General features: G+C 37.5%; 1 protein-coding gene across 1 annotated transcript in view; it reads right to left on the reverse strand.

The window, feature by feature from the left end:
* Window positions 1-19,020, reverse strand: part of COBLL1 (cordon-bleu WH2 repeat protein like 1) — a 151,326-nt gene extending 132,306 nt beyond the window's left edge. The window contains exons 1-3 of the mRNA XM_074337187.2: window positions 18,723-19,020; window positions 18,486-18,603; window positions 1,049-1,123 (exon numbers count right to left, since the gene is read on the reverse strand). Coding sequence (XP_074193288.2) covers window positions 1,049-1,123; window positions 18,486-18,553 — 143 coding nt within the window. The 5' untranslated portion in view covers window positions 18,554-18,603; window positions 18,723-19,020. The remainder of the gene's footprint in view (window positions 1-1,048; window positions 1,124-18,485; window positions 18,604-18,722) is intronic.
* Between the last annotated feature and the right edge of the window lie 501 nt (window positions 19,021-19,521).

A 19,521-nucleotide genomic window follows, 5' to 3' on the forward strand; every position in this document is an offset into this window, starting at 1 on the left:
AGCTACATTTCTATCAAGTTCCCAGGCGATACTGATACTGCTGAAACTAGAATGTTAAAAATGCTTTCAGAAATAAAGCTGCATGATAAATAATAAAACTCGGAAAATATTTAGAACATAAGACATAAAGAGTCAGTATGTTTTATATATTAAAAGCAAAGTACATATTAAGAGCATTTTACAAAATCTGTAAGAGAAAGATGACCATAGAAACAAAGATTAAGGGTATGAATTTAATCACTGTTTGTTGTATACCTGAAACCAATATAATATTGTATGTCAATTGCAATTTTAAAAAAGAAATATTTAAAAATTTAAAAAAGAGCATGAAGTTAATTTTTAAGAGAAATGCAAATGAAAACCAAACATTTTAAGCATTTTCCAAACATCATGAATGATCTAAGAAACACGAATTTAAAATAATCACAATCATTTCCCCCTCTCGACTGGGAGCCATCAAGGTTTGACAACATAGAAAGTGATTTTTTTTTAATCAAACTGAAAGCTGAAAAATGCAATGAAGACTCAACAAGGTCAAGAAATGTGCCAAAGTGTCAAACAGAAAGTGAATATTAAGTAGAGAAGTAAACAACTGTTCAGAAACTTGATATGTTTCTACTGTTTATAAGCCAGAGGCCAGGTTTTTACTGATTCTCATTTAAAGTGCATCCTTGACTTTAAAAGATGGAAGATTTTTAAAGGTTTTTGTTTAATTATCAGGGGAGGTGGAGAAGGAGGAACAGTTCGTTTTGCCATTGATATATATATATATTTTATTTTCATAAACTCTCTATTTGGAAAAGCTTAGTGCAAAGAGCAAGATGCTGTTACTTTCATAAAATATACAAGTATTGTCAGGAAACTCAATGATGCTTGACAAATCTTTAAAATTGCCTATTTCTCTGAAATCACAAAATAATAATGTGTGACAAGTATTCATACTGTTCAAATAACCGCTAGTTTGAATAAGAATGATTGCATTAATTGGAAAACACACCAGTTCAAAATGTGAACACACGACAGTGGGCTACCCTCTTCATGATCATACCTGCTTTCTCCGTGACCTTGAGGGTTCTCTCCAATTTTCAATAATTTATGACCAGTGGTAACCTGGTTGGGACACCTTAATAAGAAAAAAAAAATGCAGCTGTTTGCCTTATAACCAAGGTAATAATCTGGCTTCCTTCAGAAATGGAACTGACAATTTTTAATTGGATAAGTATCCATGTGGAAATGAAACCGGCGTGACGTGAAGATGGCACCAACAGGCTCGATGAGAAAGAACACCTTCATGCAGATGTCACCTCATGTTCCATACCCAAGAGAATTTGTGCTGTCAAAAGAACTAACCTCATCAAGAATTGCGAAAAGAAATGCATAACCTATTCAACCGAATCACTTCATGTATTAGCAACAAACAATTTGTAAGTGGTTCTCATCTTACACATAATTTTTTACGTAAAGGGCCTATCCATGGTTTACAGATGTGGGAAGTATGAGACCACGTAGTGGTCACACACAGAGGTTCCCATCTGTATTCTGCTACTACGGTTTCCTGAAAAAAAGGGATGTAACCCAAGCTGTGAATAGGGAAGGTACAAAATAAAAATCTAGTCTTCTTATACATGAGGGGATTGTCTTGTAGTCTTAAAGATAAGGTGTTTTCATTAGAAACCATTGCCAACAATAAAGTCCAGTGAAAGAACAAATTTGGCTAGTTGGTTATTTTCTTTCCTAGAGGAAAAAGGAATAAAGGTTGACAATATACACATTGTATGCTCACTATCTCCATATCTTACCGGGTAGACAGAGCCTTTTCCAATGATTATAAAGGGCCAGAAAACCTGCTTACGGAGAATCACATTCTATGAACTAATGAGTTACAAAACAGTATTATTTATATTTGGGAAACAATGATCCTTAACCAAATATCAACTACTATCACAGAAACTGAGAGTTGGCAGCTTAAATCAATCTTGTGAACTTTTCATATGACTGATGTTCAAAAACTTTAATAATTTAACTACAGTATTTAATTGTGAAATTAATATCATAGTCAATGGGTTTTATTACTCTGTCAATATTTCATGGTGTTACATATAAGTACTTCCAATTAATCCCAGGCATGAGCCTATGAGATAGGTACCTTCATTTTCAGATTTAAAAAAAGAAAGACAAGAGAAAACAGATGCAAAGAGGTTAATTTGTCCAAAATTTCCTAACCGTACAATGGCTGAGCCAGGATTCAACACCAGGTCTCCCTGCAACACCAAGCCTGTGCCTTAGGCTATTCCCATCACTTTATGTAGATAGGTCACAAATTTAATGCAACAACGGTGACTGCTGGAGTCTGGAGAGATGAAGAATAACCTCCACTGTTGCCTGATGTCAAACTGGCAGCTCTGCCCTGTGCCTGCTGAGCGGGGGCCCTGGGAGCCCCAGGCACAGAAGGAACAGGCCAGAGCCAACCACCTCTTGCTTCTATAGCAATGATCCTCAGGCCTCCTGGGCTGGATATTCCCTTTAGGAATTTTCCTTTTGGCACCTCACCAGACCTCACGATCCACTGCCCCAGTGAGGGTAGCATTCTCTAGTCTTGCCATAAATAAGTCCAGACTCAGAAAGATAGTTTTGATACTCGGTTCTAGCTAAGTCAATGCTAACAACTTCCCACAGTCCAATGAGAAGAACTAATCTCAGGGAAAAGTTCAAGGAGGGTAGGGAGAGGGCACATCCACATTTACAAATTCTATATGCACACAGACATTCTGAAAAGGTTCATTAAGACATCTGAGGAACCAGACGTAATGTTAACCAAGACAGAAAAAAAAAGTATTTGAAACTGCATAGTAACTGGCATTTCAGAGATTTGGACTGTCCTTATTTTAAAACAGAGAGAGTATTGTTTACGCTGCCTTGGAGGTTGTTCAAAGATGTGTATTTTTAATAAGATTGAATCATGTTTTCATTCCAGCCAAAGTGATTTTATTCCATGAATATAATTTCCACGTACTGTACAGTAATATTTTCAATACAATTAGCTGCCACTGCCCAGCCCAGTACATAGTTAGTTTTCAATAAGTATCTGTTGAAAGAAGAAAAAAAATAAGGAACTATTGATTCTTCCAGGAAGATATCTTGTTCTTGTTGTTACAAAGAGTTATTTATTAAGTAGCTTCAAACCCAATCTTCCTCAGCTAATACAAGTTTAAAAAGTTTAAAACTGCTCCTTCTCAAAATCCATACCTGTCCACAAGCCCAGTTTCTTCACCGCTCAACAGAGCCTGGGAATCCCAGCCCTCTCTTACTCTCCTTGACCACAGCAAAGATTAATAACCAGAACTCTGCAGGCCTCCAGGCTTCCCCAGTGCTTCTGCAAGGAGGCAGGCCTGGCCTGGAGACCATACAGGCTGCACTTGAGGAAATGTATACTTCCAAACCAAGCAGGTAATTACACACTCAGGCACCTAACTTCTCAGCTCATTCTAATAGCTGGCTACTCCTATTTCCCCTAAGAATGTCCTTTTCTTTGGCATGTCTCTCCCTGATGGCAAGTCACTGAGCCATCCCACACACATTTCTTTGAAACTTGTAATGGCTTTCACAGTTTCTAGCTATAACAAACACTGGGGCTGGTTTCCTCACTGCTGCAGACTTTGCAGTCTTTCAGTTGTGGAATCACATTCACTCAAACCTAAAACTCCTACCCTATCATGGTTAATAATCTCACTGGAAACAGAACAAATGTTTAACAACCAGATGAAAGGTTAGGGAAAAAAAAAAAAGGAAACACAAACAAAGATACTCATATGGTTTGTTACACAACTATTTCAAAAAGCATTTTTAAACGAGCTTTAAATAACTGAATCAACCTATAATATAATCCTGGATAAAAGGAATATAAAAATAGTACATGTAATTAAAAACTGAAATGCTTATTTAAAAATCTAGGATACATTCTATCCATGGCATTACCTAAACTATATCTGAAAGAACACTGGTTTTAAGATATAAATAAATATATTGGGAAAATGTTAGTTTCCATGTTTCCATTTTGGAAGTCATGCATATTAGCATACTAAAATCCCTGATAAGACCTTAAGAGAAGATAACAGTTTAATTTATTTAACCCAGACTTTCCCAAATATTATTTGACCATGAAAGTTGTTCTTATAGAAAACATTAACTTGTATTTTATTCAGAACGCACCTTAGTAAATGCTAAAATGCAAATCATGTTAACTAACCATTGTTAATCTCCAGGTAGCCTAGACAATGATTATTTTTCTTTATAATGCCTATTGCTTTCAAGTACTTTGTCATAAGCATATCAATTTTGTAAAATAAGAAAAGAAAATAAAAAACAGCAAAAAGTTTCATCCTATTTAATGTCACTCCTACTATTTATTATTATATTGGCTTTGCTACACCTGGGAGTTCTGGGGGCGGGCGGGGGTGGGGGGGGAGAGGGCTGAGCAGAATGCAAAGTGGTCAAAGGGATTTTAGATGACATCTGGATTCCACTCTCAGATCTATGGACGCCTGGCCATGTGATGCTGGACAACTTACACTCGAAGCCTCAGTTTCCTCTTGTGCACAATGGGTATAACAACCACACCTACGTTACAGACTGGTCTTTGACTATGAAATGCAGTAGCACATGTCACCCATTTAACACAGCACCTGGTGAATAGCCAGTGTTCAATAAATGTTCATCGCCTGTCTGTCCAGTCATACAAGGCACCACCGCCCATTGTTCTTAAATTACTGTGACCCAGATCTTTTTAATTAGTGGAAATTTGAATGAATTTACAAATATTCATTCAACCTCTGAAACAATTAGGCTCCATATTATTTTACATAAACAATTAGGCTCCATATTATTTTCCTAAGACACATTATTTAAAAGTAAATTTACTAGGAATATCTTCATGCTCAAAAAAAAAAAAAACTCCAAATGCAAAGTCTATACACATTCTGCCTGAAAATTTTCATTATATTTACTAAGAAAAAGTAGATCTTAATTTTGTTAAGACATCTTAAATTAGTCTTTTCTTTTTTGACACCAAAACTTACCTGCAAGAATATAGAAAATATTTCCATATTACAAAAAAAAAAAAAAAAAAAAAGAGAGAGAGAATCCAGGAAAACACAAATAAACAAGACTAACTATATTTGCTCTAATAAAGGCTGGCAGTGGAGGGTGTGCAGGGTTAAATTTTAGGCTATGCCATCATGCTGCCACCAGACCAAAAGAGTTACAGCTCACACAGCCTGGGACAAATGCTGCCCACTCATCTGCCCTGTATTAAATGATACAGTCTCAGTCACCCTTAAGGATGAAGGAGTCAAGAGTTACAGATTCCTCTTCCTCTTATCAATAACTAAAATTAGTTTCTAGATTACCACTTAATTCTACAGTATTTATGGTAAAATATAATGTCTCATTTTTTTATTACAAGGGGTGGAAGATCTGATTTTAATCTACATGTTAAAAAGAAAAGTTCTCTTCAATATATGATAGCCTATGATTAGAATAGTGTCTCAAATTCCCACTCCCTCTCCTGAATAATAATGTTATTGTGCATGACATTACAATGGAAAATTTTCAGTCAATGAATATCAGTCCTAACAAAATCAAAGAAATGAAGTTACAGTTACTCTCACTATACAGAAAAGTGGAATATTAAAAGGTAAGGCAGTCTCCACAATTGGTGAAGTGAGGAAACAATCATAATTGCAGTCACCTTGGTAGCATATTCCTAACCTCAGAGGGGGCATTTTTCTCCCCTAAAAAGGAAATGCGATTTTCATTAAGATTAGTACCCATTTTTGTATTCAGCGTTCTAGGAACAACTTTCCCTGCATCTGGCACAGGGGACTTTCACAGTGGACTTATGGAGAAAACCAATCCCATCTTCCATTTCCTGGGAGAGAAAAATGAGAACAGGGTGTGTGTTCCCTCATTCCTTGGTTTCCAATTAGTATAATAATGATGCCAGCATTACAAAAGGCAGTTTTCTAACAAAGTAGATAATATTTAAATTTTACCTACCATAAACTGAATGCCTGATACCTGCTGCTATTATTTCCACACTTTCATTCTGTATAATTATCTTCTTCTAGCACAGAGAAAACCGAGGCCTAATAAGGGGAAAGAAAGCACCTAAGCCAGCGAAAGGCAGAGCAGAGATTCAATTCCAGGTTTTCTGTCTCCAAGTCCCTTCTGCAACAGCTGCTTGTTGAGTGCTATTCTGACTTCTGGCTGGACCAGTTTTATTTGAAACCAAAACCAATGCTGTTAAATGCCCAAGAGCCAAGTGTACTGATTCATCGCATCCGACAATTGTAAGGTAGATTGCAGAATTAAATGAAGAGTGTTTGGCTCACTTAAAATGTTTTCTGGAATGCTGTATCACCTGCCCATACATTAAATGATCATTGTTTTAAGCCTTTTTTTCCCCCTGATGAATCGTGGCTTAGAATTTCATCTTATTTGGGGACAATGTAAAATCTCAACTGTTGTCAAAAACATTCTTCAAAAAATTGGACAAACTTGTTTTCTACAATAGTATGTACAGTTTTATACCCAATATGAAGTGTAACTTCCCCCCCAAAAAAAAACCCTCTTGACAGAAGGAGCATGTTTACTGATTTTTCTTTCCTAGATGCCTATTCGACAATTTAATTTCTTCCATTCCTGATACCTCTAAGTTCTCAATCTTCTCTTTCATGAGCTGGAAGAAAATACACTTTATTATTCGGTCTTTTTCTTCAGCCATTATTGTTCACATCAAAAGGCTAATTTCTTCTACCAATAGGAGGACCCAATCAAAATGCAAGACTCTTAACAATTTAGATTTCAGGAGCTTGATGCAAATGAGAATTCATATGCATTAACTAATGAATACCTGCTTCACTCTCAAAACCTGTAACTTAGTCGATAAATTATATGTTACTCTATCATTATTCAAATAGGAATATTTAGGCTATAAATAATAATATAGCACTTGTGTCCTGTTAAAAACCCTGCCCATGATGGCCAGACTTCTTTTTTTCTCTAAGTTTGAGATGGAAATTACATTACTCAGAATTTTCACTTGTACTACTAATGAAATGCATATTCTTTTTATAAATACCACTGCAGGGAATATGCTAAAGGAGAATTTCAAACCAAGAATGGAATTTTATAATAGAGTGCTGAGAGATTTACTACAAGCCTTTTAATGGTGTAGTAGTAAATGGTGGCTTAACAACAATTCATTGGGTAATGGCTGCAAAAATGAATTCTAAATATTCAGTTCAATACTTTGGCCAACCACTTCAAGAGCTTCTACTACTCTAGTGGACAATTTGCTGGTCTCCATTCCCAACTCTAACCTCTTGCTCAAGTTCACACAAATTCAAATAATACCCATCCACTAATTGATCATCATGTATCTAAGTATGTGCAGGAAATTAAACTAAACCCAGCAGTACACACAGAAGTAGTGTCAAGAATATGGTCTCTGCTTTTCAGGATTTCACAATCTACTTAATTTAATCAAACATCTCAGGAAGGACTATTAGCACAGATTATAAATTGCATGAAAGATGCTAAAACTGACCACTTAATAAATAGCAAAAAGGGGGTGGGGAGATAAATTCAAGTATCCAACAACAGGGGACTGGTTATATATATCATGATTCAACCCTACAAAGATAATACAAACCAGGGAAAAAAATAGAGCCCTTTATGTAATAAAATGGAAGTTATAGTGTTAAGCATAAAAGCACGATACAAAGCAGCAGCACTAACTGGATATAAAAGGAGAAACTATATACATGCATACAGCCACCTGCTCCTGAGTTTAAGGAAATACACTGTCCAATATAGTGGCCAATAGCTACCTAAGGCTCTTCAACACAGGCGATGTGGCTAGTATGATTAAGAACTTAAATTTAAATATTATGTAATTAACTTAAGTTTCAAATATGACTCAGTGCAAAATATTTTCTATTAAAAACAACATCCTTGCTTTGTAGAACTAGAATCATATTAACCATTGCATTATTCACTATTTCATTTAAATTGAATTTTTCGGTGTAGCTCCTAGAAAATTTTAAATCACATTTGTAGTTTGCATTATATTTCCATTGGACAGCATGGGTAAACTATCCTACCAGAATTTTTAAGAACTGGTTACACTGATTGCCCCTGGAGAGAAAACCTGTGTGACAGTAACCGAGGGCCAGAAGGGTGATCTCTCACTATTTTGTCATGTTTCTCTTTTGAAATTTGTGCAATCTGAATATGTTGTCTATTTTAAAATACTGAATAAATGATGTCACCTATAAACACCATTGCAAAGAATTATTGCCATTAGCATAATTATCAATTTAATTTTGGATGGAGTTGTTCCCCCAAAAAAGCGATATAGTACTTTTAAAGTGATGATACATGGACTTCAGTAGAAAATACTTCTAATAACCTAAGATCACAGAAGTATTTCACAAACTAATGGTACCAGAGTTACCAATTGAACATAAGACATTAAAGTCTTCAAACCTCAAAATGCTAGTTTAGTGCCATCCCAGTCTAGCAGTTAGCACGGCCCACCTTTTCTTCCACCATCAGAGACTGCTGGTTTTCATTCTTCCATTCATTGAATATATTTTGCCCATTTTCTTGTTCCTTTCTTCATCTATGTCCCCAAATAAAACATTTAATTATCTCTACATTTAGCACAGCATGTATCTACTTGGCTAACCAAAAATAGGAAAAAATCCAGGAAAAATTTCCCCTTCACAACCTATGAAATTAATCTTTTTTTTTTTTTTTCCATGAAGTAGTAATGTAAAAACATAAGCAGGTCACACAGGGCTCAATGAAAGGGAGTAAATGAGTATTATATACACAACTGAGATATACTTAATGTATTTAAATATAAAACAAAAAAACTAAATCGCATATCTACAGGGTATTACCATTTCTCCCAATTTTCCCATATTATTTTTAAAACACTTTAAAACATTTTTCTGCCTTGGCATATCCAATTTTAGAATTTAAAATGCATATGCTCATATATCAGTGAAAACTGTTTCTCATTAGCAGTGTTAAATTTAAACTGCTTGGTTCTCTAAGATTAAGGAATATAAAAACCTCCATTCTCAATTCCTAAGCACTCCCCTCTTTTTCTCATTCACTCTCCTTCCATTTCTACAAGAATGTTTACTATAGGGCTGTGTTGGGAGTATCAATCTGAGGGAATATTCCTAGTGTCACAGAGATAATGTGTGGAAAGCCATGCACGACAGCTCAGCCCGAGTGAGACAGTTTCCTCCCCAGTCACGTAATCATGGGATCATCACAATAAAGAGGCTTTAACTAGGTTTGATCCAGAGAGGAAAGCATTCTAGACAGCCTTTAACTATTAAAACAAAATGGCTAAGTGCCAGAATTTAAAAAAAAAATTGCTTCTTGACAGGAAATCTTATGAACTACCCTGTGAAAACCAATAGGTGGTAAAAGATGGCCACTGGAAATTCAGTAAGCATCGCTCCCTGCCTCCGATACTGTGTATGCCTTCAGCGTGGCACATCATTTCTTGGAGCTCCAAGGCTGGTCCTTTAATACCAATGGCATTTGGGGTATCTCTGGATTCAAACCATTATCTATGGGGTTCCAGAAATTTGGTCTCTACCTTGCCTAGGTTTTACCATGACATAAGGAAATTGCGAATGGCCCAAATTCATGATCTTTAAATATTCATTACTGCCAACTTCAACTTTTGATATGCTTAATATCTGGAAGATACTGATATCTGGAAGATAAAATACAAAAACAAAATGGATTTGGGTTACCAAAAATTATAGCAAATATTCACTCAACACTTTCAGGTAATTTTTAGAATTGCTACTAATTCAAGCTTGCAAAATCTGCTTATTGTCCTAAATAACTGTGATCACAAAAAAACTGAAAATTCCAAAGTGTTACAACCCCAACTATGTATATGAAATTCTAAATTTGATTAGAAAATTCTAAAAACACCTCTAAATAAAGTCAAGTCTAACCACTTACAACCAGGGAAGTAAGTTTTTCAGAAACATGTTTCTAGGCTTCACGATACCAGCACAAACTTTGTGAAATAATTTTCTTAGCATCATCTAAGAATGAATTTCCTATGTATTTCTACACACATGTATGATCACAGACAGTATGAATTATTCTCAGACATTGTTCTTTTCAGACAGGTTCCAATAGGTTCTAAATACAAAAATTGTCTCAGTTAAAATGTAAGCTGGTTAAAAATCAGTATATTTCCCCTTTCGGATCACTATTGTTAAATAGTTTTCACAAGAATTTCCTAAAAGGGCTAAAAAAGTTCACAGGCAATAAACTATGTCAGTAAAACTTGCCTTTTTTAGAGAAAGAGAAAACTGAAGGTAGAAGGCTGGCAACATAGGATCACAAGAGAAAATTTAAAAATTAGTTTCTTTTCACCTGCTAACATCCTTCTCTTCACACTTTCAGCTTTGCTCTTCTGAAGCATAGCAAAAACAATTTTTGCTTTAAATTAAAGCATCTCTCTGCTCCCTGTGAGTGGGCATATTATGTAGGAACAAAAGATGGGAAGAAACCACTCCCATAACCTGGCACACCACTTCTGTGAAAATTAAATGACCCTTCACCACTTGGCGCAGGAATTGTACTGTCAACTAACAACTGAATAATGCACACCTGAGAATAATGGGAACTACTTCAGATCATAAAATACAGGTACGTTTTTTAAGACAGTGACCCTGTCTCTTTCCTAGTTCTATTAAAGCAGTGATACTTGACTAATAGGCACGAAAGAGTCTCGGACATTTCCACTTTGTATATAATTTACATCACTTTAGCACAAAGGAGAAAATAAATTCAATGGCTGTTGTAATTATCTTAGTCTCAATTGGCCAAGAAACTAAGGCACATCCATCAGACCTGCAAATGGCAGGGTGGTTACCATTTTCAGATGTAGCAACTCAATTTCCTGTTTTTCCAGCACTTCTGAACTGATACATGACTGCAGCAGCTGTTAACACTCTGGCTCCTGTCACACAACTCCCTTTGGGCTCAACTAATACTTCCTCACTTCCATTTCTCCAGAAATAATAGCATGTATGCAGGTTAAAGAGACAAAAATTCTCAAAGACTGGTGATAAAGGTCCCACCTAGGTTTGAGTTATCTTAACTCTACTTTCTTACAAATATATCTTGGTGTAAGTACAGAAGATGTAATGTTAGGCTACAAAGTGAAACAATATATTTAATTTTAACAAACACACCAGAATACATACATAGTGCTTGGTGTTAATCACTCAAAGTAGTTACTACATTGAGAAATAATGTGCTTTTCCCAATAATTCTATCATTTTAAAAAGACATTCTGATGTTTTTGGCATTCAACCCTATTTAAAAGTCAACCTATACACCATACAAGAAAATCAGAATCATTGTTTTATAGGCAAAACCATATTTTGGACCTAAACTATTATAACTCAGGTTCTTTTTTTAACCCCATTTCAGAGGCTTGTCTCTGATTGCTATGATTACCAGTATTTTCAAAAATAAAACCCCACAAATTTTGGTATTTTCACTCTTAATTCTATACAAAGTAATTTTCTACAAGTATGAGGCAATTTTACAAAGGCAACCCTCTGTCATATTAACCCATACTTCTTTTTTTTAAAGTAATTGTTTATATTATTTCCAAAGCTCTGATGTCATTGGGGGGGGGGGGTGTATGGGGTGGGGGAGTCCCAATAGGGAAGGAACAAGAATAACTAGAGGGAATTAAAATGAGGGATTCAGAGGTAATACTCCCTGCTCTCCTAGCACCTCCATTCTCACTACCTCACAACCACAAACCTGAAAGCCTTAACAGGGCTACATCTTTTTTTCCTAGTGAGTAGGCAGTTTAAAAACTGACTCAGTTTCTTCCCGCTAAATTCCTGAAGGTCTGCCTCTGAGGTATATCCCTGAGCTATACAGTATGAAAAGACACAGATGTAATCGGGATATTGCCTATCACAGGGCACCACACGTGTTGGAATCTCAAATGCCTTTACTCATTGCCTAGGGAACTTGGAAATTCTGATCTTTGTAAAGGTTTATAACTATTTAAAATGTGTTAAAAGTTACAAATAGTAATAATAAGTTTTCAGATTTCTATGAGTTGAGCTTAAACTATTTTTCTTGCCTTTGTATTTTTTGCTGTCTTAATACAGAGAATCCCAATCAAAGCACTTTCTTTGTCAAACGACTCTACAATTTAATTCTATAACATTTTTATGTCTAAAGTCAAGAAATAGTTTTAACTTACTGAAATTTATAAACAGAACTGAGAACTTAAACTACATGGGGGGAAAAAAGAAAACAAAAAAGTTTACTCTAGAATTTTTGTAAAAGCTAGTCAGTCTCTGAGAGCCTTTTCCAAGGGATTCATTTCTCAGCTATGAAGTTTGTATGTAAAACTGAAGACATTTGGCCCTTTATAAATAGTCATGGGAAACTTCTTTCTCCCATACTTTGAGTTTGTTTTTACTATAACAGATGGGAAAAAAATTTAGCAAAGCAGTCATCAAAAAAAAAAAGGTCTTACAATAACTATCATACTAACAGTACACTAGAAGCCTAAAGATATGAAATATCTTTAACAACAACTAAAATGCTTCCTGGAAAGACAGTTTGACTTAACTCATAAAATAGGTACGGACTCAAAAAACTAAATAGGAACTTCTTCCACCATTGGTCCAGCTCCTAGGCACATCTGTCTCTAAACATCTTAACCATATATCATTTTTCATGAAAGTTTCTCCAGCACAGAAGTTTACAACTTCTCTTTATATATCTCCAATATCTTATAAATGTTACAATGTTTACCAAAAAGTCAAGCCTAAGTATTCACTTGAAAAAATATATATTACTAATCACCATTGAGCAAAATTTCCCACTGTAAGATATAGTGCTTTATATAAACAATATCAAACATTTTGTTCCAATTTATTTTTAAGTTCAATACGTAGACGCCCCCCCCCCCCAATAAATACATTTGAATTAAATAAACACTACTTCATTTACCAATTTCATAAGTTAGGCCAGGCGGTCAGCCAACTTTTTCTGTACATGGGCAGAGGGCAAATATTTTCAGCTTTGTAGGCCATATATTCTCTGTCTAGCCTACTTAATTATAATGTGAAAGCAGCCTTAGACAACATGCAAATGAGCAGTTATAGCTACGTGCCAATAAAACTCTTTGCAAAAGCAGTAGAGGATAAGAGATTAATATCCAGAATATATGAAGAACTCCTGAAATTCAACAACCAAAAAAGCTAACAACTCGATTGAAAAATAGGCAAAGAACTTCAATAGACATTTCTCAAAAGGAGATATATGAATGGACAATAAGGACATGAAATGATGCTCAACATCACTAATCATTAAGGAAGTGAAAATCAAAACTACAATGAGATCCCACCTCACACTCATTAGGATGGCTACTATCAAAAAAAGAAAAAAAGAAAAAAACAGAAATAACAAGGGTTGGTGAGGATGTGTAAAAATTGTAACCCTTGTGCATTGTTCTTAGGACTGTAAAACAGTCCAGCTGCTGTGGAAAACAGTACGGCGATCCTCAAAAAATTAAAAATAGAACAACCATATGATCCGGCAATTCCACTTCTTGCTATATACCCAAAAGAATTGAAAGCAAGTTCTCAAAGAGATATTTGTACACTCATGTTTCTAACAGCATTCTTCACAATAGCCAAAATACGGAAGCAACTCGTGTCCACTGACAGTCAAATGGATAAGCAAAATGTGATATATTCATGCAATAAAATATTATTGTTCAGCCTTAAAACGGAAGGAAATTTTGATATATGATACAACATGGATGAACCTTGAGGACATTATGCTAAGTAAAATAAGCCAGTCACAAAAAGACAAAGGCTATTTGATTCCATTTATCTGAGGTACCTAGAGTGGTCGAAATCACAGAGACAGAAAGTAGAATCCTGATTTCCGGGGGTTGGGGATAGAGGAGAAGGGAAGTTATGTTTAATGGGTACAGAGTTTCAGTTTTGCAAGATGAAAAGTGTTCTGGAGATAGATGGTGGTTATAGTTGCATAATAATATAAATGTACTTAATACTACTCTACTGTACATTTAAAAATGGTTAAGATGGTAAATTTTACATTATGTTTATTTACCACAGAAAAAAAATTGGGGAAAAAAAAAAAAAAAAGCAGGTAGAGGGCCCATTTCGACCTTCTGGTCATAGTTTGCTTACCAGTGAAGTAGACTATTGCATTTTAAATTCTAAGCATAATCATAATGTTTTGAAGTTAGCGTCAAAGTCCCATTTCTACACTAATATCACATCCCTTAGTTTTTTTTCCTGCATAGTTACAGATAATTTTAATAAAGCTCTCAAGATCAGAAGCCAATCTTCGAGTACCTAGAAAAGCACATTTTACACAAAATAAGGACTCACAAGTTTTGACTAATAATTAAATGAAAGCAGTTGTATCAATAACATGAATCTTGGCATTTATTATTATATAAATAAACTTGGCATTTCAACAATAAAGTAAGGTCATAATGTTATTCAATTGCCCTCTAACACACTCAGAGAAAATCAAACTTTGAACAAAAAGTTCAGCATCTTAACAAGTTTATTTTTCTTATTAGGTAATTAACATTTTTTGAAATTACACTATAAATAACTTTAATAGCTGCCTAATAGCAGAAATGAATATAGACTGTCATATGACAAAAGAAGGCTTTCAGTTTACTATGACTTATTAAATCATCCCAAATGCATGAAAATGTTAAATATTATCTTGAAGAAATAAACTAAATATTGAAGTTCCTTTTAAATGCTAGGTATGGGGTCTCTTCATATGTGTTAGAAATCTGTAGGAGTTTTTTCAAAAATATAAACAGGATTTTTTTTTAAATGAAGTCATTTATAAAATCAAGGCATTTGTAAAGCCACTTTAAATGAAAACATTCTTCAGCTATTCGTATAATCCCTGGTACCAAACACACTGGGTGACAATAGGCCTAGTTTCTATTACTCTTTCATCCCTTAGAGTTGTGTGGCCTTGAGTATTTTAATTACGTTCTTTCAGCCTCAGTTTCCACGATTGTATCACAGAGTTAATATACTTCCTCAGAAAGGAGTAGCAAAAAATATTTTTAAAATAATAATACTGCAAAGCACATCAAAGGATCTTTAATTTAAAAAGTCAAAATAACACTGGAAGTTAGGATCTTGAGTTCCCTAAAAATGATTAATAGTAGCCTCCATTCCACTTATGGCTTCACCTCCATCTCACCTGTTGATATCTATGTAATCAAAGGTTCTCTGATGTGGTTGCATATTAGAATCACCTGAGCAGCACTTTAAAACTCTCCATGCCCTTGTCCCATGTCAGGTAAAATCAGAATAGGCAGGGCATGTGATAGCATAGGTATTTGTATTAAAGATCTCCAAGTAATTTTCACGTTGAAACCTCAGCTAAGGCATTCAACTTCCAAGTAGTCAATAAATTTTAGCTACCAAGCACTCCCTTTATACAATCAGTGAACTTTAGAACCAATAAGGCATCCAAATAAAAGCTTAAGAAAACAGCTGCTAAATCATTCCTTAATTTTTATTACACTTTCAATTAACTCCATCCCTCCAAAATTATGAAGTAGTAGGCTTTTTTCTCCTGACCATTCCTGAAAATTGTTGAATCAAAACATTAAGGTCCCTCAAAGCAAGGTCAACTACACTGTTAACATTTAAATTTCAGAGGTTTTGGAGTTTTTTTTTGCGTGTGTGTGTTTTTTGTTTGTTTGTTTGTTTTTAGCATATCTGAATGGGTAAGTAAAAAACACAAGCACTTAGCTCTAAAGCTAAGGTACCCAAGAGGACTCTGAAATTTAAATGTATCATATTGTGGTTAGAACAGGATTAAAAGCAATTAATACAATGAACTAGTCCTAGGTTTTCCTTCAGGTTTTGCCCCTAATTTGCTATGGGACTTCAGCAAAATCAATGTCTCTGGGCTCCAGACTGTCATTTGTACAATAGGGAGTTTCACTAAATTTCTTTAAAATGACCTGTTACAACAATGTAAGACTTGGAAAATTACAGGGATTCTTTAGAGCAGTAATATACAAGGACAAGGATGAAAGTAGGCCTCATAGGCTATTAGACTAGTGAGTAATGATTTAGATACTTTCATAGTAAGGATTTTACTTCCCAAACCTAACAATTTATTATAACATGTTGATTGATTCTATTCAGATTGCTTCCTGCCACCTCCCAAATACCTGCATCTAGGATCATTTTTTCACAATTAAAACCTTTTTACTGTTCTGGATTTTTGAGAAAAAGAACAAAAGCAATAGTGACTATTCAATAAATATTATGTAATAGGCACTTGGAATACACTAAGGGACAAGACAGACAAGTAAAAGAAGACAGATAAAGTAGAGAAGTGATTTTTTTTGGCTTACGCTTTTCAAATATTAACTTCTCTGAGTAGAATGTAAAGTAAAACGATACAGTAGGTTTTTTAGATAAGATGTTGAAGTATTATGCCAGATGTCCCTTCTTAAATTTGAAAGGGGAGGGCAAAATTCCTTAAAAATATTTTCTTCATATTTGAGAAATTAGATAAAGCAATTTTGTTTTGTACATTCTTTTGAAGCAAAGAAACTTACTAGTGTAATCTTTAAATTCTCAAAAGTAAAATCTGAATTATCTTAACTATAGTTGTGCTTGTCACTAGAAAGTGCTTACCATACCTTCATCTCAGAGCTATCTGGTCTCACCTGGCTATTTTACTCAAAAGGATTAACTGATTTCTGAATGAACACCCATAGGTGTATCTTGTGTATGTGCACATGCTTGGTTCATTGTTTTGTTTTGTTTTGTTTTTTAGTATTTTGACCTAGTCAATTTTCAAATCAACCTATTTAGTTCTACCTTCTTTTGTAGGACCCAATACATTTCAGTATTCCTGAAAGCTGTCTCATCTTCAATGTACACAACTCTGCAGCTCCATTTAAAGGCTCATGCTCTTATGATTAATCTTTCTACCAATGTATTTCTTTACTCATACAAACTAATTTGAGAATGTAAGGAAGAATTAAAGATAATATCTAAACAATGAAAGAACTGGGGGAAAGAATAGCAACGGAAATCAATAGAAATAGGGCTATTGCAGAGGGGAGAAGATAACTACAGTATTTGTAACAAAATGAAAGAATTAATTCATACACTACAAAGTTTCCTCTATGTACCCATTATACTACATATCTTTTATATTAGTCATGTTGCTTTGAGACTTTTCCATGTTTCCCCTAGACAACTGCCAATGTTCGCATGGTCTCTGATGAATAAACATGCTGTGACTTGCTTCTAAGGAAACGCCTGTCATGTTCCAGGGAAAAATGACTTCTCTACTCTTAAATCAGGAAAACTGTACAGCTCCCATTCATTAGTTACAAAGTCGACTTTTCCTTAACGTTTAATTTCTGGAATGTTTCTATTCTCTTTAGGGCTTTTCTGAGATCAGATTTTCAGAAAAGACACTGAGTTGGGGGAACACTCCTAGGAAATAGTTATACTATATCAAAGGGGTTTCCCACTTCAGAAGCTAAACTAGCACCCATGCTAAGCTTTCCCTGTTAACCAAGACGAAGGTTATTTTCAGGCTCCCCCCATCTCTTGCAGAACTACCTGTTCTCATTACTGTTTACCCAATGGCTTAGCAAGGTGATATTAGCATACCTGGCAGGAAGACATGCTTCATTTAATATTAACTCACCATGTGACAGCCCCTTCCCCTCCAATCTCTCCTCAAACACGTGAGGATACAAAGGAAATAATGGTTGTTTGCAGTCTGACTTCGCGCTAGGCTTTGGCACCAGCAATTGGTCACAGGCACACACACCCCCAATCAGAGGCGCGCACCCCGCCCGGTCCTGGAACTGTCAGGCGGGCTGACAGCTGGCACATTCTCCCGTCGCCCTCCACCCGCTCGCAGAAAGCCCCTTCCTTAGTCACCTTGACGTTACTCACCTGCCTGGCCTCAGCCCTCGACTAAGGAAACTTTTTTTCCCCTTCCCAGGAGCTCACTTACAGGTATCACCCGCCGCTCTTCCAGGGCCCCAACAAGGAGCCCTTTGTTACAATTTCTGCTCCCGGACTCCTCACCCAATTCCTGGCATTCAGCTGCTCTTCGGCAGCTCAGAGCAGCCCCAGTAGGAAAACAATGAAAAACTACCAAGCCCCCACCCTGGCGGTCTCGGAGGAGGCTGGAGGAAGCAGCCTCCTCGGCCGCGTGTCTGTTAGCCAGAGAGGCCGCTGGCAGGGCAGTGAGTTGCCAGCCAGGTAAAACGGGTAGAGGCCTCGCTGCCCTCGCCCTCCCCGACGAACCGCAGCACGGCACCCTCGGCTTACCCGACTGGGGCGGCGGGCGGCGTTGTCGCCGCCGGGGTGTCCTGCGCGTTCGTGGCTCGGCCGTCCATCGCCCTGCGGACCGCTGCGCGGGCTCCAGCTCCCAGGCGGCGCGTCACTGCTGGAGTGGGAGAGGCCAGCCGGTCAGGGCGGGACGCGCGCCTTCTCGAGGCCTTAGGGGGGCTGGCCGCGCGTCAAGAGACCGCCCGAGCCACCCTAGCCCCGAGTCCGCCCGCCTACCGAGTGCGCTTCCACCTGCGGTCCCCGGCTCCCAGCCCGCGGGCGCCGGGCGCTGCGGCGGTAGGAGGCGGCGCTGCAGCCCCCGCCCCGTGGGGCTGACTAGGTAGCCATTTGGCGCCTCTCCGGGAGGCAGAGGCGCTGCCCTGGGTGGTAGGAGGAGGAGCGGGGCAAGGGGCAAGGCATACAGGCACGGCCGCCACGCCTGCAGCGCACCCCCGGGCTTACAAACAAAACGCCCTGGGAAAACTTTTCGCGAAGGAAAGTTGGGAGGGCTCGTTTCTTTTTTCCCACCCAGGGCTCATACTTTCTTTTCAGGAGACAGTGGCTCGCCTGTTCTCTCCCGCGGCTTCCTTCCCCACTCTTCCCTCCCCCAGGGCCACGCGCTCGCAGTTGGGCTCTCAAGCCAGGACTTGAAGGGAGGAGAAAGCGGCAGCCTCCGAAGGCTCAGCCCCGCGCAGGCCGGGCCACGGCAGCGCCGCCCCCTGCCCCGCGGGCCGGGTGCCGGGCGCTCGCTGGGCGCTCCGGGGCCTCTCCCCAAACCGGTTCACTCACCCTGCCCCATATCCCTGCCCAGAGCCCCGGAGCTCGCCGCCACCTCCGCTGGACTGCCACCCAGAAGTGGCGATGAGACTCGGTGGCATCGGAGCGAGAGGGGCAGCCAGCCGGAGAGAGAAACGGGGCGGGGATGGACGAGGACCGAGTTGGAATTTCCTTCCCCCAGGGCTTCGGGTCTTAAGAGGGGTCCGGCTGGGGAAGCTCCCAGGCGGAGTGTTCCCATTCCCACCGCTAGGGTGTCGCT

Source organism: Rhinolophus sinicus, chromosome 17, assembly GCF_057876585.1.
Source record: "Rhinolophus sinicus isolate RSI-liver-muscle chromosome 17, RSI-T2T, whole genome shotgun sequence".
Classification (NCBI taxonomy): domain Eukaryota; kingdom Metazoa; phylum Chordata; class Mammalia; order Chiroptera; family Rhinolophidae; genus Rhinolophus; species Rhinolophus sinicus.